The sequence below is a fragment of the Branchiostoma belcheri genome, unplaced genomic scaffold, assembly GCF_001625305.1.
Source record: "Branchiostoma belcheri isolate BF01 breed outbred unplaced genomic scaffold, Haploidv18h27 scaffold19, whole genome shotgun sequence".
In the NCBI taxonomy this organism is placed as follows: Eukaryota; Metazoa; Chordata; class Leptocardii; order Amphioxiformes; family Branchiostomatidae; genus Branchiostoma; species Branchiostoma belcheri.
The window spans coordinates 2,610,850-2,634,536 of record NW_017803379.1 but is presented as its reverse complement, the minus strand read 5'-3'; the positions used below and the strand labels follow the sequence as shown (position 1 = coordinate 2,634,536).

At 38.2% G+C, this 23,687-nt stretch overlaps 1 protein-coding gene and 1 long non-coding RNA gene across 3 annotated transcripts in view; one reads left to right on the top strand and one right to left on the bottom strand.

Annotated features, from left to right (window-relative positions):
* Nucleotides 1-23,687, bottom strand: part of LOC109467890 (protein SDA1 homolog) — a 106,672-nt gene that overhangs the window by 6,002 nt on the left and 76,983 nt on the right. The window contains exons 15-19 of one of the 2 annotated variants that reach the window (XM_019766002.1): nucleotides 20,386-20,444; nucleotides 14,993-15,069; nucleotides 14,387-14,484; nucleotides 13,982-14,058; nucleotides 12,892-13,012 (exon numbers count right to left, since the gene is read on the bottom strand). In XM_019766002.1, the coding sequence (XP_019621561.1) occupies nucleotides 12,892-13,012; nucleotides 13,982-14,058; nucleotides 14,387-14,484; nucleotides 14,993-15,069; nucleotides 20,386-20,444 (432 nt within the window). The remainder of the gene's footprint in view (nucleotides 1-12,891; nucleotides 13,013-13,981; nucleotides 14,059-14,386; nucleotides 14,485-14,992; nucleotides 15,070-20,385; nucleotides 20,445-23,687) is intronic. The other variant, XM_019766003.1, reaches the window with a different exon arrangement.
* Nucleotides 310-8,759, top strand: LOC109467900. Its single transcript, XR_002140109.1, has 3 exons — nucleotides 310-1,110; nucleotides 4,893-5,273; nucleotides 7,763-8,759. It is a non-coding gene; the product is annotated as an uncharacterized LOC109467900 (long non-coding RNA).

Genomic DNA, 23,687 nt, shown 5'->3' with positions numbered 1-23,687 from the left:
TTATATCAATGTAAATCATTGTTTTCCCTTGTGTTTCTCATTCTTTCCCTGCCATGTCGTAAAATGTGGTGAACCCATCGCTGTATTTGCTCCAAAGCAAATATTGGCCTTTCTAGTTACCTTATACCTTTGGACAGACATTTAATGAATCTAAATATATCACAGAAAGCTTAACATGCTGGCACAAATTAAAGCATTAAGCCAAGGTCATCTTTATAATCCCACCAGAAGCATGACTTGTCATGTCATGTCAGCGCTATGACTTTGGTATTCTATCTCCCCACACAGTTGGGTTTCAGAGACATCCATACAAGAATGACATAAGAATTTGACAGCATGCTGAGCATGCCTACTGGCAGGCCAAACAAGGCATTTCTCAATCAATGAACAGGCAGCAGCAGAAAAAGTCAATATTCCAAGGGGCACCTTTGAGGGAATCTCTAGTTTCTGTACGAGTGTGAGTTTAGCATAATCACCAGCACCAAAATCCTTAACCATTTGTCATAATTACTGATACCGGTATGATAAAATTTCCCCATAAAAGGTCTTAAAAAGAGGAATACTGAGAAACTACGACATTACTCTATCACGAAATTTTCACATCATGGATCAAAGCAAAATTTAAGCTTCATTAATGGCCGTGGGATTCACCAATTGCACCAGTGCTCGCTCCCCTTGCATGTTAAGAGACGATTCCGATGCTCCGCCCTACCAGTCTGTATTTCTCTCATTACCAGGCAACGGCAATGCTTCGCACGACCAATTAGCAGAGCCGCCAACCACAACCCAACGTCAACCAGGAAATGCATACCATTCCAAACAGCTCCGACCTATTTCTCACTATTCCTTGTCCACCCAAAAAGGTTAGCTACATATTAAACACCTCCAGTTTGTACAGAAATTTCAGTTTTGATAACCAGGTTTTTGCTGGTGCTGAAGCTAATTCCCTCTGCGCTATCCTAATCAATTATTAAGTGTGGGCAATTGCTACGGCTGCTGCAAAGGCCCAGTGGCTTTGAACAGTCGAGTTGGAACAAAGGAGACCAGCACAGATGTGGGACAACAGTGGATATGTGGGGTAGAATTCCTCCCTTTGCTGGGAACCTGGAGGTATGTTGTTTTTATTGATAAGCTTTGTTAGGAATCTGGTGTATTGTTGATATGCGAGTTTGTAAACCTGGCTTTTGCAAAGGCGGCTTGACCTCCCAGGGTGTGGGAGGATTACTGGTCATCTGCATTACACGACTGATACATCCGAGGCTGTCGTTATTTATGCTGTGTGTAAGTTAGGGTAGGCTCAGGCTACAGGGGGGTAATTACATTGCAGTGCAAGCCTGTCATGTACCTAATTCATTCTAAATCTTGCACAACATCTCAGCAATAACAGCAGTACAGGGAGGCTGTAGAGTGGTGGGAGGTTGGATAATGTTTATAGTGCATCCAGGCAACGTTTAGGCTGTCAATTTAAATTTGATGACGCCGGGAAGACCCTGTCAATGTGCATGCACAGCAAGCTGCATTCTGATCATGTACAGTTAGCCTATAACATCATGATGCTTTCAGGCTATAAAGTCCTTAGCTTACAGCTTATGATAGGTAAGTGTGTAGCAATGCAATAAGTATAGAATATCAAACAGATAATGGTAGGCATGTAGAAAGGTATGAATGTATGATAAATATACTGCATATATAATGTTACATGACATTGTATTGTAAATACACTACAATGATCGTTTAATTAAGGAATTAGTCATTTCTCCGTATATACACGTAATCCCCATTAGAGCTGTCTTACCTACATTTGCACTAGCCTACAAAAAAGACAAAGTAATACTATGTAAAAGCATGATGCAAAGAGGTATATCTCTCATATGATACCATAAAATTTTCTATTGCAGATAGGATACAAAACGATGTACCGGTATCACAGAAATGTGTGAATCAAAATGATATTTTATTTGTGAAGTGGGCAACATCCTGAATGTAACTACATGATATATCAATGCTGAGGGTAGATTCTTCCTAGACATTTTGTTGGTAACGTGCTTCTTTTATGCAAAATATTTGAGTGAATTTGTGACCTATTTTGTACCTATCGGTAATACACATTACTGTTAGTACTGCATATTAGCAAATGGTTAGGACTATGAAAAAAACTACACATCTATAGTCTTTTGATATTTGATCTCAACATGGACACCTCTCTAATTAAGAACATACTGCATTATCTCCTTAAATCTGTATGAATATAATGGGTCTAAATTACCCACAAGAATTCAACGTTATTGATTTTTCCCCACATTACCAAACATAAGACCTGTAATTTGCAGCAGGTCAGTCCTGGGGGGTGGCCTGCGATACTAAATCATACCACCGGTATAGAAATCCCATTACATCGCTCAAAACAGCATCACATTTAGAAATGGGTTCTCGAGAGACACAAAGCCCCTGTATGGCATTCTTCTCGCTAGGATGACAAATTGAATGATGGTGATTTGCATTTAGCAGTTCAAGCCCCCCGGTCTGGGTCTTCCCTTCTCTCCACTTATCCCCACTCATGTCAGAACACTGTCAGGTAGATTGTTGTCCGTACGTATGTAAGTCACCTCAGTGTCAAAAGAAAATTATGTAAACTCATTCAACTTGTATGTCGGTGAAGGTTAGACATCCAGGAAATAAGATATGCCAAAAACAGTTACTCCAGCAACTGGATATGATTTTGAAACAGTCAGATGTTTCAGGTAGCATCCACTATGGGGAAACCTTTTTGTCAGTGACATTGAACATTCAACTGGTAATTGGTAGTATTGCAACTGCATTGAAATAAAGGTTCACTGTATGTTGGGACAGGAAAATGTGGATTTACAGTTTTGTGCTAGGAGAGAGAACTGTCGGTACAATTTTGGGGTCGTGTCAACATCATCATCATCAGTCATGTTCCCTCATCCTTGTTAAAAGAATTTTGTTGTAGATCTTAGCAGATATGGACATAAGGGACATCCCTTAGTTTATAGTTGGTCATGAGGATGAGATCCCCACTTCTTTGGTAGGAGAACAACGTTAACAATTTATGCAAATTTGTATTTTTTTCTCAAGGCAATACAGTTTTTTTAAACTGTCAAAGCAATATATGACTGATTGTATTGAACCTCAGCCTACTACGAGTGGCAAAGTCCTATTGTACCATGTGAAGTAATTATGCATCCATGGATACAGGGACAAACAACAAGACCCATACAAGTATGATTATGTCTGTAATGTACTGCAGTGTATGGTCAGATGGGTGGGTCTTTTATTCTAAGAATAAGAAGAGAAAAATCATTGATGAAGGTGAAGGCAATATGAAGCCAGACACACAATCCTGTAATTTCTTTTTGAAGTAACGTTATACCTAAAACTGAAAGTTATTTTTTAATACAGCAGAAGTCTATTTTTTCCACTTGTTTCATCTAACATTTAATTTTGAACAGATCCTACACTGTAGCATCCAACATGGGATTTGGACTTACGAAAATTGTAGTTACACGTACTACAAAACTGTAGCATCAACGCTAATGAAACTGAACAAAAATAAATATGCTATGATGCAGCAACATTCACTTAAGTCTGTGCTTTCATTACATGTAGGTGTGTTTGAAAATGACAAGGAACGATAAACTTTACCATATTTTATTACCTCGAACACCTTTTCCTGTCTGACTTTATATATTTTACAGCTTGTCCCTCCCCAGCTTTTGACAATGGAACAGTCGGAGGTATCTGCTGTGTTCTGCAGCCCCCTTATCTGATAGTTCCACCATTTCCATCATCAAGCCTATAAGGGAACTCTCACCACCATAAATATCTGCAAAATATCCATCTTCCCCCCATACAGCGGCAACTCCCTGATGATATAACATTGTAAATCCCACCACTTTATGCCGTTCTGACAACACTTGCCAGAAAAGAGGATACGCAATTGTCTCCATCGCAGTAATCTAGCATTCCCACTGGAGAGGTGGTAAATGCTTCTATGTCAGAGAATAACTGTTCTCCGACCCCCACGAGAGAACCCTGGGGCATCGTTACGTCAAGTATCAGGATGAACCACATCCAGCCTTTCAGCACCATAGATGGATCAAACACACATTTGTATGCAAACTGTATTGCCCCTCTGTTTATCACCGTCGCACAGGCAACGTTCTTCCTTCAAACCTGTTCCTATACCTCTAGCTATATTCATAAACTGGGTATGATATGGATATATATCACCGCAGAGCCTCATGGCATGCGAATGTTACATTGTTACTTTCCTCACCAATTATTTCAACATGACATTAGACTGTCAGAGCTGCAAATTATGGATGAAGGATTGCATACTGGGGAGTATAATTCTAGGAATTCAAGATCAGTCTGTAGCAGCATACTGTGGGGGGTCTTTGCAATTGGAATAAAACAGAGCAGGATAGAGCATTATAGCTACACTGATATGTGGTATGGTCTACTTTCTCCCTCTCTTTGCTGTCATTTTGAAAACCCTACATTTACTTACTGTTACTTTACTAAATCTTACCCACAATTAAGTTAAGCTCATTTACTAATGACATTAGTTGGGCATGAAGTAATTCTCAGAGCAGTGTTTACTTAATATAATATAATGGCATCAAAATCTGACTAAAAGCAGTAAAATAGCAGTTAATGTCAGTGTTTCCAACTGAATATACATAGAGAAGTTTGAATAAACAGACTCTTGTTACTTAACCAAGTGTTTTATTCATCCAATGTTTCGGTGATCGTCTGTCACCTTCCTCAGGGCAGTTCTGACCGGTTCTCATTGCACAGCACCCTGGTGAAACTACATGTATTCCCACACATAATGAAGACCCTGAAACTGTTCTTCTTATCTCTTCTAGCAGCAAGAGGCTATCCCATGAGAAGAAGGATCCCCGTGCCCAACTGGCAGGTTTCCTGACTCTGCCTGCAGATAACACGGACTCTGAAAAATAATGATGACTTCTGACCCTGGTGTCACGTACTATGAAGTCTCGGGACTCGTCATTAAACCCCCCGGAATCGCAGCGCTGAGTCTGATCGGCGCTGGGGCCGTTGGCGTGTTCCTCTTCATTGCAGTCTTCATGTACATGTTTTTGAAAGAACAGAGAACTGTATCTTCCAGGGTCAACACGCCAGCCCCACTGGCCACCATATCTGGAGGGCGAATACACGAGAGGCTCCGAGAAGAGACAACAGACAGTTTTGATGGAGCGGAACTTGTATCACTGTCACCATCTGAGGTCAGGCTAGGCTTTCACTGCTATATATTGTCACTTGTCTCAACTCAGAGTTATTTCAAAAATATCTAAAGCCATGGAGAACTTAAGGTAACTTTTAGCATGATAATTTATATTTCAACCAACTTTCTGGCTCATTGCAAAACTGACCTGGATAGCAGTAATTTCTTCGTCTTGCATCTTGCTCCATACTTATCTCTCAAGGTTCTGATAATGTTGAATTGCTAGCTGTATTAAAAGGAATTCTGTACTTACAAACTCTTAGACTAGTGACAAAAATAATGGCTTGCTTATAGCTAGAGTTTAATGAAATAATTAATTACGTAAACCTTGATCTTCTGATGCACACAATATGTACAGTATTTAGGCCTTTGCCAATGAAATCAAAAGAACTGTAAGGCTATATCGATGTTAGCAATGTCGTTCTGCATGCCTATTACACATATAAAAAGCTACACCTATATACATATATATATATTTGTGTGTTACTGAGGTAATAGAAAAGAATGTGCATGCAGTTTGTGTGCAAACTGACAGGGGGCAACCTTGCTTGGTTTCTGCTTGCTAGAATGAAGCTGAAAAAAAATCTTATTTGGAAAGGTAGAAAGGGTACAGCTGCTGCAGTTTACATTTGACTTGACAGGTGGCATTTTTAACCTGCACCGAAACTTTTTGGCAGTACTGCCATCACTTGATAGGGGATGTCCTTGGTGCTGAAAATCAATGTTGTTAGGCCTTTGCCAAGTAAGATTCTGTCCTAGGCCAGGCCTATGATTCAATTCAGTTTATATGCTTTTCTTATGCTTCTACATAGGACTATTTACTTGATTTATTTGTTATACCACCACAAAATTTTGATGGAGCAATAGATGTTGGTAGATGGATTAGATGCTAATGGAAACCTGTCAACCACTGTTTCTCCTACTTTCTCCAAACACTATATGAACTGGGATTGGCTCAATTATCAGGGTTTTACATCTCAACAATACAAAAAAGAACTATAAGATAGTAAAAAGTGACTTTGCTTCAGGTACATGAAAATTAAATATCCCAGCTAAGTGGGCATTCAATATTGTAAAAGAATACAACTTTGTCAGTCCACAAGTACCCTTTAATTCTATGCACGATAGGTACCCCCCTTTCACAATACAAACTTGTACAGGATAACGTCATAGTTCTTTGCATGAACGTGACTTGTGTGTATTAATGTTATCTATCACTTTTTGTAGGCCAGTCAACTCTATATACTAATCTGATTTTTACTCCCAAAGTTCTGAAAGTGTTCATGCTCCTATATATTCTTTCAACAAGACATAATGGAGTGTCTCAGAGTGCTGTTACAGCACCAAAATAATCCTCTGGAGTTCACGAAGAAGAATATTATAACCCTTTTTACATTTGGCATTCTGTGACCTTCAAACAAAAGTTGCTATTAGCCATTATATGCAGAGTCCAGGCCTTTAGTAATCCATTATGATAAAAGCCTGATGGAATGTACTGTTGGTGTGCTCTAAAACTAATGCACTACACTGTATCAATGACCTTAGATCATGACCTTGCCATGGAGTTGGCACGAAGGTTTGGTATGTATGACCAAGTTTACTGTCGATTCACCTCATGGTCATGCAGCTTGTTCCATCCCACCACTACCGACCTAGCTTAGAGCACACACTCTAAACACTATGCTGAATTATTGGAGGGGTAAAGTTGCATGCTTGCCTGTAAATCATGCTGATCATATGCTGAATATGCTGAATCCACAATTGGTAATATGCTGAATCCACAATATGCTGCCACAGTAGTTGAAAACTCAGAGGAAAAGTACAAGACTTGGCACACATGCCAGGATTCCAAAGTAAAGAGAAACCTGTCCCATTCCTAAATTCTAACATAAAAAACTACAAACCATAGTACGCACATACTGATTCTATCAAACGTTTTACTCATTGGTTGCCTGAATCTACTTTTCTCTAGGTTTGCTACTATTTCTACTCCATGAACATGAAAGAATTGAGCCAAAAGTTTCAGCTAAATCTTCATCATTCCCATAGGTCATAAAGTAACATGCATTCAACATGCATGTTCAATAAAAAAAAGTAATAATGTAAGTAAGTGTTATATCTAATGCCTGACCAATTCAAACTGCTAGCATGACTAACTACATGACATGTGCATGTACATGCTTCAAGATGAATTTGCATTAATATGAGAGTACTACGTAAATACCACATGCCTGTCTAAATCTGCTGCAAAGCCTCATTAATATACATCATCCATCAAGTTCAACACAGATTACTTCCAGAAAAACTGCATCCATTCTGATCACTATTACACTCTCCACAAACAACTGAGCATGATTTGTATGCTGCCAGAGCATCCAGCGTGCCATACTGGTACTCCATCATCCATCCATCTCCACTAATGTACTGACAAACATATTAGCTTCTGTGCACCGCCACTTCTAATCACGAAAATAACTCTGTCTTTTTCAGAACAACCTGGTGAGAGCAGAGACAACCCACACTATCGTGGCAGAGTGAGGAAGATGCCCTGACAGAAAATATGGACAACCAAATATCAGTGCAATACTTGGCAATCTTTTCTACACTTATTGTCTCTTGTAGACTATGAGACACATACTATGGGAGTATATTGCTGCAATATTGAAACATGGTAGTTGGTAAAAGGAGGAATGTGATTTTGTTCAGTTTCCTTCTATGATATCTTTCGAGAAAGACTTTGAAATAGTTACAAAATTGAGAGAAGAGAATTCAAGGTTGTTGTGTTATGTTGCAAATTCTTCCAAATATGTACATATCACATACTTCTACCTATTCAATATTCTATAGAAAATAAACTTGTTCAAGTTATGCATCCACTGTTAATATGAAAAATGACAACATAGCCTTAAAATTGAAATTAAAAGCAAAATTTCTTGCGCAACATTAGGCAAATAATTATACAAATAAAGCAATGAACAGTATATCTATAACATGTATAACAGAAGCTACATTGACTTCTTTCACAATAATGTACCACAATATAAAGTTACCCAATAGGGTATCATTTCACTATGCATGGTACTTAAGATCAGTCTAGTTTGTTGCAGTGACCAGTTTTGTACATATCTACTCCCAGCTATCAAAGTGAGAAGTCAGCACTAAAACATACTGTTCCATGATATCAATATGCTGGCAAGCACTAAGAGCACACATCAAACCCTCCAGAAATGTTCTGTGAAGTTCCGCTGCATAGATCTTAAAAGTTTGTATTTGGACCAATTTCTCACCATGACATTTGGTGTACTGTGAAGGTACTTTGGACACATATCACACAATGACCCTTGTGATCTATCATACGGCAACAAGATGCTCTTCAAAACTTTTTTCAAAACATATTTCTGACTTTTCTAATAACCAACCAAATTGTTTGAGTTGATACGTGAGTTTCGCAGGTAATGTGAACTATGCAACATACAATCATGTACAAAGTTCCAAGTTCTGTTTCTTGAGGATTATTGTCATCAAGATGTTTCTTTCAATCACACTAATGCTGTTCTCAAAGGCAATATCATAGTAAATATATGATAAAATGATGTTCTTTATTGTGTATGCTGTCAGTTAAACAATTATACATGTATGTATGTCAGAGTCTATACAGATTGTTATGTAAAATATTTATACACTATCGAAGACTACATGATTCAGTGCAATATTTTGCATGTTTTTTGTAAATCTTTGGTTTTACTTACTGAGTCTTTGTTCTTGTTTATAAGTAAAGGTAATGTCCAAAGCACTATATTATATGACGTGTTGTTATTTTGTCTTTTGATATTGTGTGATTGAATTATTTACATATCATGGACGGAAGGAAACATGTTCTATTCAATTGATCAAATCAATGCATGAACTAAGCCAACCTGTATGGCTAATAAAAACTGTAATTCTGAGTAAGCAATAAAGAGATTTAATTGATCACTTTGTTTGTTGCTCAATGTGTATGAATAACATACAAAAGAGGTAAAGACAGATGATCAGACTGAATAATGTTGACATGAATAAAGAAAATTCATCATCTTGCAAGGAAATTTCATTAGCGGAATGTAAACAAGCTATCGAGATTTGTGGTTTGTTACATGACATTCTACAGTCTATGTTTTAATCAACTTAGAACAGAATTGAACATTACTTCAGTTTGTTTGATGGAGCACTAAACAACATCCAAAGTAATTTGTGCACTAAGCTGCACTCAAATGAGATCAAACAAAGTTCAATTTTCTAAAATTTATTCCTGGCCTTCCAGATAGGGAAGAACAATGCAGACAGAGTACAAAAGATTTAGAAGACTTTTAGTTCAAAGGTCCAAAAATCAAATTAGCCGTCAGCATTACCTGCAGTATCAAAAGGATTTGGAGGGGCAACCACATACATTGTACTCTACTTGAAATGGCCTCAGCAAAGTTCAAAAGTCCATTGATTGTGACACTGACAAAGTAAGAGAGGCTGCTGCCAGCCCCTGTACATGTTGGTTATGTATAGCCACTTTGCCTTGACCAGACCAGGTGAAAAAAGGTCCTGCCCTTTGACTTCTCAAAGGTGTTGACAGAAACAAGCGCAACATTTTGATTTCAAGGTTCAACCACCTCAGGCTGAAGTGTGACATATCGTGGAAAGGTAGAGAGTGATTTATTAAAGAAAGCAACTGTGGGTCACGGGTATGTCAAGGGTAAACTGCAGGGGCAATTTGATTTCAAGTGGCTCTCTGGTACTCAAGTCAACTAAAGGTTTGATGTAAAACATCGCGTATGAACAGTTCATGTTTTCAAATGGAAAGTCCGACCCAGAATCAGAGACATCCATGGATTATGTGGTTGTCAGCATGTCAAGAAACATAACAAGGTTACATGTCAAAAGTAAAAATCTAGAACAAAAAAGGTGCAGCTCTCAATCATATCTGCATCCCTGACCTATAAAAATCTCAAGAGGAACAAAACATATTTCCTGTTTACTTTAAAAGTACATTTAATTTACCTACTACATTAAAGGAATAGGAGTTTGATACATGTACCATCCTTGCAAGTTTTCTGTATGAACCAGGTCTTAAATACAGCAGCGGCCAAACTGTTTAGCCTGGTACCAACCATGATGCACGCTTGACAAACTCTGACTGTAGGAGATGTTCCAAAGCATGGGTATGTGATTACATGCTTAACAAAGAAAACAAATAGAGCCTGGGCTAGTTCAATTTTCAAGCTCAGTGGGCCGTCTATAATCACTGCAACAACACACAAACACCTCACAACTCACCTGTGAGTCTGGCATTCATGCGATCCAGGACACAAAAGCACACGTGATTAAAAAGTCACAAAACTTCAGAAGAGCTTGAAATAAATTGAACAATCACAAGTAACTTACTATAATGGAATTTAGCACACCATGCGTACCAAGTGGAGGCAATCTTAACTTGAAGTGGACGGCATTCTTCCTTCAGAAAATGCATGACTTGACTTCTTTACTAAGTAAGATTAAGGACTGTAATCTGTAAAGTCGTATTAAACCCAAAATTTATCCTCCTGCTTTCTCAACTGCAATGGAAATGAAACTAACTTCCAATCTATGAGCACACATTGGGCTGGTACTTAAACAGTGTGATGGTAACAATGTAGTGTCATACATAGAGTACTACAGGTCATATAATTTATCTTACCAGTAAAGTGATTTTTTTATTGCTACTTCCTGCAGAATAGATCCACAATAGGCCTTCAAAGTCAAGAATGGGCATGTGGCCAACATGAACTACCAGATTAATCTTTGTTAGTGAAGAAAAGCCATGAAGAAAAACAACTATGGAAGAAACATGCATGTCTTCTTGGCTATTGTTTTAGACTGACAATGATCTATGTCAGGTTGTTCTTATGTTTTTGATAATGTTGCATTCATTGCTGATTTTCACATTATTTAACGATCTGTCCATGGTACTGAAACATCAGCAGCTGTTACTGAATACTACCAGTGAGACGTCACGGCATGTGTTTTGTTAAGTACTGTTGTCTGCTAACAGATCAAAACTTGCCACAAACTTTATGTTGTGCAAGGGAAAATATCATCAGACTGATTGCAGCAAATTATCACGTTATGCAGACATACTTCATTACCAGTTTCCTCTTCCGAAAAAGCAGAAGAGCCATATTCACGATACTGTCATTTTACGTACCTTCCTTTGCTATCAAAACATTCCCATAAACCTAGATTCAAGTTTCCAACAAAATACTACTCAGTCGCCAAACATGGATTTAGAGACTGCAATCATTCACCTAACATTTATAACTCTTCCACGGTATAGCAGAAAAGTCGTCTTTTGATCACTTACTGATCCCATGTTATGGCATGGTCTGAAACGACGGCGATGAATCATGTATAGGCAAAGAGGCTTACGTCGAGTAATCCTCAGTATGTGATTGAATCATAATCAACTTTCTTACCTTCACTTGCCCTTGGGATTCCAACTAAGAAAATGGCTGGCACAATCTCAGCAAAACTACCGGTACCTTTCAAAAGCACACGACTGACAGAATGACGTTCTAGCTTACAGCAACTAGGGTATTAAGCTAGGTGATGCCAGGAAAATATACATTATTACCTCTTTGGCTTCATTGGTATTACTGTCCTGACAGTTACTGATAGGAGAGATAGTTTCCCACAACATGTTGGACACTGTTGATTTTTTAAGTACGCCTTTCAGAGCAAAAAGTGAGGAGGAAAGAGAGTTAAAGCCTGAACACAAACATGCTGTTGACTGTAAAAGTGACTCAAAAGTCATCTCTAAATCCAGGGAACAAGTGTGTCATTCAAACAAACTGCTAATCAAACTCCATTGAGCAGTAGACAGACACCATTTCACTATCACAGGAAATGCCACTCAAACTTTAACTTTATGAGCATAATTTTCTACACTACACTAATCAACTCTAAAGTTCTTGTGTTAGTTTCCGACAAGTTGTAATGCCTCATCCATGTAAATTTATTGGATGCAACTGGAAAAAAAGTAAACACTAATCACCTGTAATACTGTTTGACGTCAATGTAGGTAGATGTGACAAGTGTGAGCACACTACTCTAACATATCCCTGCATCTGCAGCATTTTATAGGATTACATTCAGCAGTAAAAAATAACTCACTACTGATGTAATTGCCAATAGCAGCTATGTTTCAGACTCAGTCAATAATTCAATAGCTGTGAGAATAAACTTGAATAATTGCTAGTGTTAAATTTTCTCAGACAAGCAAGAAGTCATGAGTCTTGTTGAGTTTATCCCAGCTACAAAGTAAAGAAAGGTCTATTACCGTATACATGGAATAATCTTAGCCACATCAACTACTGTAATTCACTTAATGTTCATGGTAGCAAAAGTTTGCAGTCGGAGAAAAATAGAGGTGTCCACGGAACTCATGGTGCTGGCAGGTGCAGAAAAAGGAAAGTTAGCAAATTATTTGTTCACGGTAATAATAAGTAAGCGGGACGGAAGTGACCACAAAAACCGCGAACATAAAAGTACCACAAAAATATCAGTAATTACAGTATGGAGAGGAACTCATCCAAGTGCATGATTAATATGACTACCTTCACCTTCTTGTTGTGGCTGCTCTTCTGGAAGCACTTCTGCCCCCGGCACATAGTCTTTTGCATCCACTTCCCCATACTGGAGAGCCTTCACCTCAGCGCTGGCCTCTGTGGGCTTGCCCTGTTCATGACAAAGTACAATCTGCATTGGCCTGAGATAACCTGTATCTGGTATGCATATGTTTCTTCAGAATGAGCTGGGACTGCATGCAGGTAAGGGTCAGTGGATAGTGAAATATCAACATTACCTATATCAAGATTGCTTTTCCCTCTGAGGATTGTGGTCCTTGTTTCAAAGGATGTTTGGTTAAAGTTTAATCAGAGAACAACATTCATTCAAAAGCTTTACATTATGCATATGCACTCAACTCCATGTTCTTTTTGCTCAAAATGTGTAAAATAGTACAAAATAATACATGTTGTACACATATTATGAATATTATTGGAAAGATTACATAAATATTCTCAACTATCCTTATCAGTGGAAGCATTCTTGACTCCAGACTGTCTGCTATGCACAATGTTTAATGCTAACGACGCCCTATCTCTGTCGCCCAGACAGCATCGTCTTAGTCCTGGTATTAAATCTGACATTGTCTTACGTATGCCACAGTTTGTGAATAGATGCATCTTTCATATATGACATTCTGTATGCCTCTGTCTTGTCTACTTTCAAACTCATGTCTGAAGATTAAAGAAGACACAAGGCTAGATGGTAGACAAATAGTCTAGCAAGTAGACATAGCCTTCTTAGGTAAATGAAAGTTCATCTGTGATGGTGATTGATATCATAAAGATTTTCTACACTACTTCCATACACAAACTGACAAAGCAAAAGTAAAGTGCTTACCAACAAGTTTTTGATCATGTTTAAACTTTTAAGTTAAAACTTTTGATCCAATACAGGGGATATGTTCACACCTAGGGCTTTTGACCATTCTGGTCTTCAATGTTGTCGTCACACTTCTGAATCAGAGACACCATGTGACAAGTCTTAATGGGTCAGTCTACTGAGGGAAGATCAGACTGAATGGTCGAAAGTTCTAGGTGGAAATTACAGTTTAAACCTCCTATATAAAGTTGCACTCACCCTGTCCTTCTTGTGCAGCAGTGCAGGGTTGACTTGTCGGTAAAGCTGGATCAGGGAGCGTGCAGCCATCAACACATCTAGGTAAAGGAGAAAGAAATAACACATACATGTAGATTTGTAAGTTCCTAAATAAGGTCTATATGATGTCAAATACACATAGTACTGGAAGGCAGAGCAATCCCTACTTTTCTAACCAGGACACTTTGTTTGGCCCCAAACTGCTAGGAATCAAACCCATGTCCTCTGTCCACTTGTTGATTAGAGTAACTGGCCTCCATGCCAAGAGAAGGGTTCAGAGTTCATGCTCTAATTAAATGATTTGAGGTCTAGGCCAAATAATCCCTATTTATGCAATCTCAAAGTGTAAGTCATTCATTGCGAGGAAACTTAGTGACTTCTCCTTACTTTTGTTTCTGTAGTTCTTGTACTGAGCCAGATCTCGGAGCAGATCCTCACTCATGCCCAGTGGGGCTCGGGTGCAGATCTCTCGTACTGCATTTAACCTGCAGAGTAAAAAAAAAAAGAACATCCCCACGAGCGGGATGTTGAGCTTGAAGCAAAATCACTTCTGACAGAGGTTATCCAACACAAGTGTGGTTTAAAAAAAGGAGAGGCTTAAACTGGGGATGTGGAATCCTTTGGCAGACAATTATGTTGGCATGGTTCTTCTGTAAATCCCTGGACGAAGGGATAGAAACACTCCTGATTGGAGGATCGATATCACCTTAAGCTTCTGTCTTGTCTACACTCCAGGTACAAGCAGCTAGCACTATCTTGAGTTCCTGTCAAGTTGCCAAACTCATGAATAACACTTAACCAAGGATCTGTAGAAACTACTACTGGTAGGTTTGGTACTCTTTAGGAATAGGTCATACATTGTGGTTCCATTATTCCATATTATTATGAGATATCATTATGTGAGTGGCTGTACAAAAATGGAATATACATGTACAGTACCACAAAAGTATTAGTTCTGTATTCATGCTCATACTGATTTAAAAAAAAACTCACCCAACTGTCATTACTTCATTTGAGTTTCTCTCAGTGATGAAATTGTTGGCTATCGTCATCAACATCTGTTGTAGAATCTGGATGTAAAACAAGATCACATGGAAAATGTGGTCATACATGTATATAGGGTTGTCACTTACTGAATTTGGGGCTGAATGTGCTGCTAGCTTTCATCAAAGCAATACTCTTGTGATGCAAGGTGTGTAACTGGCGAAATGCAGCAACTTCAACTAGTGACTGTTCATTGTGGTCATAAATACACACTTTCCACTGACTACACAACATGATTGATTGCATTCAGGTCCAAGACGAATAGCAGTTGCCGGCTATGCCATTGACTCTGACATGACTTACTGCACAAAAAGATATGGAGTTATCAACATGCACTGCAAATAGGATATTTGTCCTTGGTTGTGCATTAGGCCAACACACTGTGGACTATATATTTCAACCCACGAATGTGTTCAGCGATAAGACCATGTCAACACTAGTGACAAATTGATGGGGTTAATAACCTTTGTCTTTGGGTATACAGTATTAGTGATTTATATAAATATTACATGCAGAAAGTTTTACCTTATTTTGGCACGCTCACAAATAGAATAGGATGACTATAGAAAACACTGTAACAATGACAGATTTGGCCCTGGACTTTTTGTCAAAACTGCTGTAAGTTATATCTGGTTTGTCACATATAGCATGTTATCCTCTTAGACTAGTGAGCAAATTTTAAAATGTATACTGCAGATTTATTGAGCAGTTCTGAAATGTATCATTGACGCCATCCATATACCGTCATTGAGGCTCTGGAGCAAGTTAGCTTTGAACCTGGTGACACTACTTCTTCCTTCAAACTTTAACATTGGACAAACTGGCATCAAGGGGATTAACGTTTATGACGGCGACATTCAAGTCCCAAACTTTGGTGGCAGTAATTACCTGATGGCATCACCTAGGTGCCTGCTGAAGAAAACCTCCTGCTGATTTCCTAATGAAGGATGACAGGTGGAACCTGTTAGGCCTGCCCTCCTGGCCACCGTTAGCAACCAGGACATTCCTGTCAGGCCTAGGGAAATTAATGTTGTGTTTCTGGTTTCAGTCCTAAAAAAAATAGGGTCGGTAGGAAAGGGTTTCTTTTTTTAGGTTTCGGCTAGGATGATCCAACAAATGAGAAAGTTCAGCAAGACATTGGTACTGTCCACCTGTAATATTTCACCCAATTTACTGAAGGAATAATTGCTTCCAGAAATGCATCGAATGACATTTCAGACTTCAGAGGGCTTGAAATTCAGATCAAAAATTTTACAGCCAAAACATTTTTCCCAAGGCCTCAGAGCCTTGATGGCAGCAAGGACGTTATACGGTAATGTCCTTGATGGCAGTAATCACGTCATGGTACTATCACCATGGCTACCATTAATCAAATCTCCTGCTGATTTCCTGATAAGAAACAACAAGTCATTCCTGTTGGACGTACCCTCCTGGTCTCATGTTTTGAAGGCATGTTGCCTTGAAGGCAGTGACATCATGGAATCACAGTCAGAATCAAGATCAACAACCGGGATGTTCATCCTGATGGCACAAAGGACATTATAAAGTGTTTTTGAGATGAAACACCACTGGTGCCTTCCCACACATGGGAAGCAAGGCTGTTATAATGTCCTTAATAGCATGCTGGGATAGCCATGGGTACCATTAAGCAAACCTACCGCTGATTTCGTAATAGGTTCAGTTCAGCTCTAGCCTGGGTTCCATCCTGATTAGTTTACGTCCGCTCCCACAGTCGCGACTGTTCAGCTCCTATACCACACCAATTTAATCACTTGGTTGTCGGATTCATCTCCTTTTTGAATTATTTTTTTCTGATTTGACAAAAAAAGTATTTGGGTTCTGAATCAACTCCAAAATGCTCCTATTTTGACCCCAACAGTTGAGGAAAATCCTTCTCTTCCTAGTTGTTTTTTTTTTCACCTAACAACACAGTTAGGTGGAAAAGAAAATTGATTAAAAGTTCAAAATTCATTGTTTGAATTATAAACCAGCCTAGTGTGTTCATGACATCATGGCTCCTATAGTAGCATTTGGGGCTATTATAGAATGCCTAGACTGTTTTGTTTTTTGCCCAGTAGCTTCATGTTTTTTCTGAAAAAATCCAAGAACCAACAAATCAAATTGGTGTGGCCCTAATAAAGTAAAGACACCTGTTGTACTTGCCTTACTGATTGGCATTTATGACAGATTTCCCCAAATACTTGTAATGTCACTCTCCTGGATAAAAATGATTGATGACCATAAAGCAGGTATAGACACCATTGATAACTCAAAATCGTTTAGGGGCACACAAGAATGGTTGGAGTGGAGTTGGCCAAAATGCACATCAAATAAAATGTTACCTTCTACAAGCTAACTACATACTGTTACAAGATCTTTATGCAGAGAAGGACAACACTCACTAGTATCTTGACTTTAAGCAACATTGAAAAATACCAAATGAAAAATTCAGTTTAAGAAATATACTATCAGTCTTTTCAATGACCTAAAACTTTTAAAAGATCCAAAACTTGATATGAGAGGTTGCCCAGAATAGAGATATTTTACATGCATTTTGTAGTCATAGCAAGTAAGTAAATTTCCCTTGGGCATAATGCTAACTTAAAGATACCTTATACATTGTAGGTACAGCCAATACAGGGTTTTCATAGAAATAATAAGGACAGATTTGAATTCCATATAACTACAGGACCTGTCAACACATGTTTTATACTGAATTGTAGACCCCTTGGTTGAAATCATTGGAAATTCAAAGCATAAAGAAAACGTATTCATGTCCATATTTCATGCACTTTTCTACATCATTGCAAAAAGTAACCCGGGTACATTTTGTTACACAACTTGAAGATTATACTGGAAATATGAAAAATGCACCCACAATCGATCAATCTGTCCAAAATCCTATTTTATTTGATCTTCGTCAATAAGAACCAGGCTAAAACTTACCAGTTGCTGCTTTATCTTAATTGCATCAGCAGTTTTTTAAATAAATCAGATCCGATACCGACATTGAAAAATTGCTAGGCTAAGTAGCTCTATCTTCACGTAAACATCTCTTCAGTCGGAATTGCGTCCTTGATTTGCCATCAACATCCAGATATGTCCCTGAAGGGATGTTGATGGCGAGGTTTGGATTCAAGGTGCATCTTTAGAGGGAAGACGGAGAGCTCAGTTTTGAAAAGGGATATGTGACATGTATGTACCGGTGTGTATCTGCACAAAGGTGTCCAGAAATCTGAGTTGGTTATATCTTTAATGTTTTATTTCAACGTTTGCAGTGAAAATGTAGCACCAGCAGGGTTTGTGTATACGTTTAGCTTTCGAATGAATCATAGTGTAGGTAAGAAAGTTAACTTTTCTTCAGTGATACATGTATGCAAAGCTGCAAACGAAATCAAATATAACAATTATCATAAAAGAGAGATCATATAATGGCAACTGCACATCATACAAGGAAGCATTTGTTCATCTCATTATTCCATCAATGCTACAAGTGGGAAATCTAGCAAAAAAAGGTCTTACATAATACATCCCTTAACTCAGGGTAATTACTATTAGGGAAAATCCCCAGCAATAAAGTGGTGACCCTATGTCTGCTTCTGCAAACCTTTGGTCCATACTGAATCTCCAGGTATCCAATTTATGAATCTCCAATTTAACGATCATCTCTAAAATATCCATCCTTAACCTGGAATGCAATTTGTAAGTGTTCAAATGGTCTGCTATTTAATAATCTGAATGATTTTATCAACCATCCATGAAAGTTAGACATCCAGGTAATGAGATGCACAAGGAATTGTTACTCAACAACTGGATAAATTTGGAAAACTGTCAGACGTGCATCAAAATTCACAGTATGCATAACGTTCTTTCATCTGTTTCTAATCAATTTTCCTGTTAGCGTACAGGAGGAAATTGTGTTGCAAAAGTAATGTGTATCTCCTAATTGTGGTTAAACCACAGTTGCACATATTAATAAGATAATAGATAATACATTCCAGTCTAAATGGCAGTTGATCAGTTTCTTGAAGCTTGCTCATTAATCTACGGTATGCTTACTCTTGAATATTCTTATAGACAATGTTCAATATATTCTTGTAGAGAAACTAAGGCTTCTTGTCCTCTTGGCCTGTGAATTTTTAAAAAAATGATGCCAGTTGCAACCAACTTCTATGTCAGAGGCAGTGAAATGCTCATCCCAACAAAAAGTATAAAACACTATGTATGACTAATGTGTTTCTCATGCCCTCTAAAGTTATCAGAGAAGCCTAGCACAAACATTTTGTCTTCCTGATAAAATTTGTGTCAGAAAGAGAAAATCAGACTGCAATAGACTCTGTGCTTTTGAGTGCTTTCTGCATGTATCTGTTTGCTACAGACCGTCAGTTACTATGTTATCAAAAAGCATGCATGAGATATGTGAATCCTCACACATACAAAAAGCATTCATTTGACTTCTGAAAAAAAAAAAGATTTACAGTGATAAAATAATGCTTATCTCTTACAAAATGCCTTCTACCCTTATTCTAATTCCTGGCTTCTTTTCAAAAATGTATGATAAACCAGAAGGAAAATTAGTTCTTATGAAAAAGAGAGAGACTGAACCTGATACTGTCTGATAAACCATAGAACTGTTTAACATGTAAGACATGTTAGAGACTCACAAAGTTTACAGTCACTTTTGACACACTCTCTAGCAAAATATTCAGGTATCTATCTAGTATGCAGATTAGCTGGTATTTGTGGTGTCTTCCCGTCAAAAAACTTTCTTAACTAGTAATGGATGATTTTTCATTCACTACATAAAACAGATATGATACATGATGATAAACTACACTGTATTGGCATGTTCATCTATTCCCAAAATGTCACAGTTACTTCTCACAGTTATTTTTATGGTTGAATGCTTCCGTGACTTAAATTGTGTTCATGATTTAGTGCCCCTGTTAGCCTCCTTCATACATTTTCCTCACGTCATGAAGCTTGCCAAGATTGCTGTCATTTGTCTTGTTGGTTATCATTCATGACTTTTAGTCAACTGACTTGCCCGCTAACAGATTGGCTCAAAGTGCAGTGACTGCATAAATGGGTCTGAGGCAGACTTTGTGGTTCAAATTCTATGCATTTTTGTTCATACTAAGAGTTTGGGAGTGCATCCTGCTGTTACAAGTGCAATGAACTAAATACTGTACATTTTTTCATGCGACAATATGAAAGACATCTTTTTGGGGGATCAGATGAGTAGAACATGGTTTATTTCTAACATTTGCACTTGTTGGTAATAGGTTCAAATGTTTAACCATCTGGTGGATGTTATCAAAAGTAAAAAAAGACAAACTTACATCAGGAGGTATCTGGGTGTGGGAGGCCTGGGCAGCACAGAGTAGAATCCTGGTCACCTCTGCACAAGAAATAAAATGAAGAGTGCATTTTGTACATAGAGTAACAAAATCATATTTTTTAATGGTAGCCTAGTAGCAACCAAACAAGAAAGAAATGCAGACACGTTATTTTGAAAAACCTTATCGACACATAATTTCAGTACAAATAGCATCCATAGTTATAAACACAACTATAACTACAGCCACTACCTTCTCTAGCATTTATTACAAAAACAGCTACAAGAGAAGCGGTTTGTCAATTAACGATAAGCTAGAGAATTCACTGCAAACCTTGCTGATTACACTGCCAAGATTACAGGGATGAATTACAAATAATACTTCTGGCGTAATCATAATGGAGGAAGATCACATGTACGTACTGCAGATACTAAGTAATTACCAAATCTCTCAAGGGAAATAAATCAACGACAGGGCTAGGTTATGTGTCAAGATTAGGACTACACTAAAGTAGGTTCTGATTAAAAGTCCTTACTGTCAGGGATAAGATTAAAACTCGTTAATGAAAGTTAGTTTGAATCAAATGATTTCCACAGTAAGGTGTAAATTCAGGGATAGCAATGGCTGAGGCACGTATTTGTAGATTGAAGTAGTGAGAGCCAAGCCCCATTGTGGTTACACAATGTTCTGTAACAACTCGGGGCAAGCATTACAGAAACACATCTACATGTATTTTTTTTTAGAAACATAAACAGGGCTCCTGGAATCGAGGCTTGTGACCCCAACACCATAACCACTAGGCCAAAAGGTCCAGGACCCTTAAGACAGATTAGCTGATAGCACTGTTACACTACCCCCTCTTTTCTTTCTTTTAAGAATTTATCCTCACATCTGAAGCATACACACAGCAACACGAAACACACGAGGCAGGAGTAGAAAGTGGCCCCAGGAATTAAACCCGCAACTTCAAAGCCAATGCCCTAAACTAGACCAGGAAGTCTAGAACCTGTCAGACAAGTCATTGGGTAGCATTTGAAACTTCGCTGTTACAAGCACCCCACTGTTACAGTTATTCTGTAGTTACCAACCCTCTCTAGGGTCTCAGGATTAAGTACAAAGAAGTGTTTTTAAATGACCTTGATGCCTGCAAGGTTACAGGGTAAATGGGACAGATAGTAATGAGCAATGAGGCAAACTAATCACCATCAAGCATTACAAAACACCTGTCCAAAAGCAGGTCTTGCTGTGGCCATTAATAATAAAAGGGAAACCTGAGGAGAGGTTGCTGAAAACATGCTGAGTTGATATATTTACATGCATGGATAACAGTAGAGTTCTGTGACAAACAGACAAACAGACAGAATAAATTTCTTAGAGCATCCATAAATAAGCCCTGGGGTGTATTTTTGGTATACATTACATAGTCAAAAATACTCCAAAGTACATCTATAGGGCTTATGGAAAAGTCAATGCCCTGAATATGTGGGAATAATCAGTTTGTCATGATGAATTTGCATTCGCTTCAATTGTGTCTATCTAGATTTTTTTAGATCTTTTGTTATCTTTCAGTGGATAATGATTTAGTGTATTAGCTGTAGGTGCTCACTGTCTGCTAGTTGTTCAAGTCAAGATTGAATTGAATTGTCAATTTTTTATATACACCGGTACAGGATAAGAGCAACCATCACAAGTTCAGCACCAAGGACAGGCCCTCTTCCCAGACAAAAGGTGATTTCTCTGGCCCATATATGCTAAGCTTTCTAAATAGACTTTGAGAAGGATGGAGCACAAATTCGCACGAGGAGATTAACTTGACTTGCAGTCTATGCTTCCCTTGAATTCTTCCAGGAATATCTTCTTGATATATTTTGTCCTCCCCAATGATCTCAATGAAAAGTGGCTTGCAGGCCAATTTGAGCTTTCTCATGAATAAAGAATAGTTCAAACAAATAGACCAATATCCATGCAATATGCATGATTTAACAACTTAGAAACTCTATTGGGTAATTTTTCATTGCCATTGCTAAAAATAATTAATTACAGAACAGGCACCACTGTTACTTGCCAAGTTGCAAGTTCCTCCAGGAATAATTTCAAAGCTAGAAAAGTTCAGTGACACCAATTGGATCATTATTCTGCCAGTTGCAGTCATCCAGAAACTAGGTACTGAGCCATAATCTGATGGGTATTTGCAGCGTCCTAACTTCCTAGCTTAACCTTTCAAACCAAATCCTGTGAGGTCAACGACCAATCAGAGACCTGCGTCAGTGCTGCTCATTTCAGTTACACAGAGTCGCCTAGATTTCCCTTGGTGCCCAAAGGAAGCACTTAGGTCCAACCCTGGTGGAATCTGCTATGAACTCAATGTTTAAGCTGCAATAAGCTGGCATTATTCACACCCTTTTGTCATTAGAAGCAGCCAACATTCCAAGAGCTAACACTTGCAGTGGTGATGAGTTTTAGGGTTGATCATTCTTGAGTGGAACAAGTTGGTAGGTTGGAGAGTTTAAGTGCTTAAGTACAAACCTAAGGTGGGCCTAAGTTGGGGTGTACAGAAGTACCATGCAATCAACACACGAAAGGAAGAGGTATCCTGGTAAAAAAGGCCTCACAAAAAAATTGAAATGATTTGACAAATTTTGTTCCCTGTGAAAATGGGGAAAGAGACAAATCCATAATCATTTCTATTATGATATGTTCTATGTTAAGTCTTTTGTGTACACTACAGTCAATCAATATCCACAGGATGTATATCCGGCATGTTCTGTTCTTGGCAAAATAAAATCCCTACCAGTATCCCTGGAGCTTGATATGCAAAAAGCTGTTAACTCAGCAGATTTACAATGATGTCCTCAGGGGTTTCAGTAAAACTATGGCTTAATAAACTTCTGCTGCATAAATAACTGGTAGCAAAACTACAGGGATCCTTGGGAGACTACAAGTCTAAGTCCTGACTTAAGCAGCCCAAGGGACACCTTATTTTGTTATCTGATACATTAAACTCCACTGATGACATGCTACTTATTAGAATGTTGTTATAACTCTACCAACTTTCTAAGCCTTTATAATAACTTAACTGTTGTCCCTGATTATTAAACAGGATGTACAAAAGTTTCCACCATATTTTGGACCCAGAAGTGTGGTAATATCTGCACTAGTATTCTATCCAGATGTATGATCAGTCTAGTTAGATAGAATTTCCAATTACCCACATTAATAAATTCTCTCTCACAGTGTTTTTTTCTAAACTGGTAAACAGTTTTATCTGCTTAGGTCTCATGTTTCAGACTTAGTGTCTACATAAC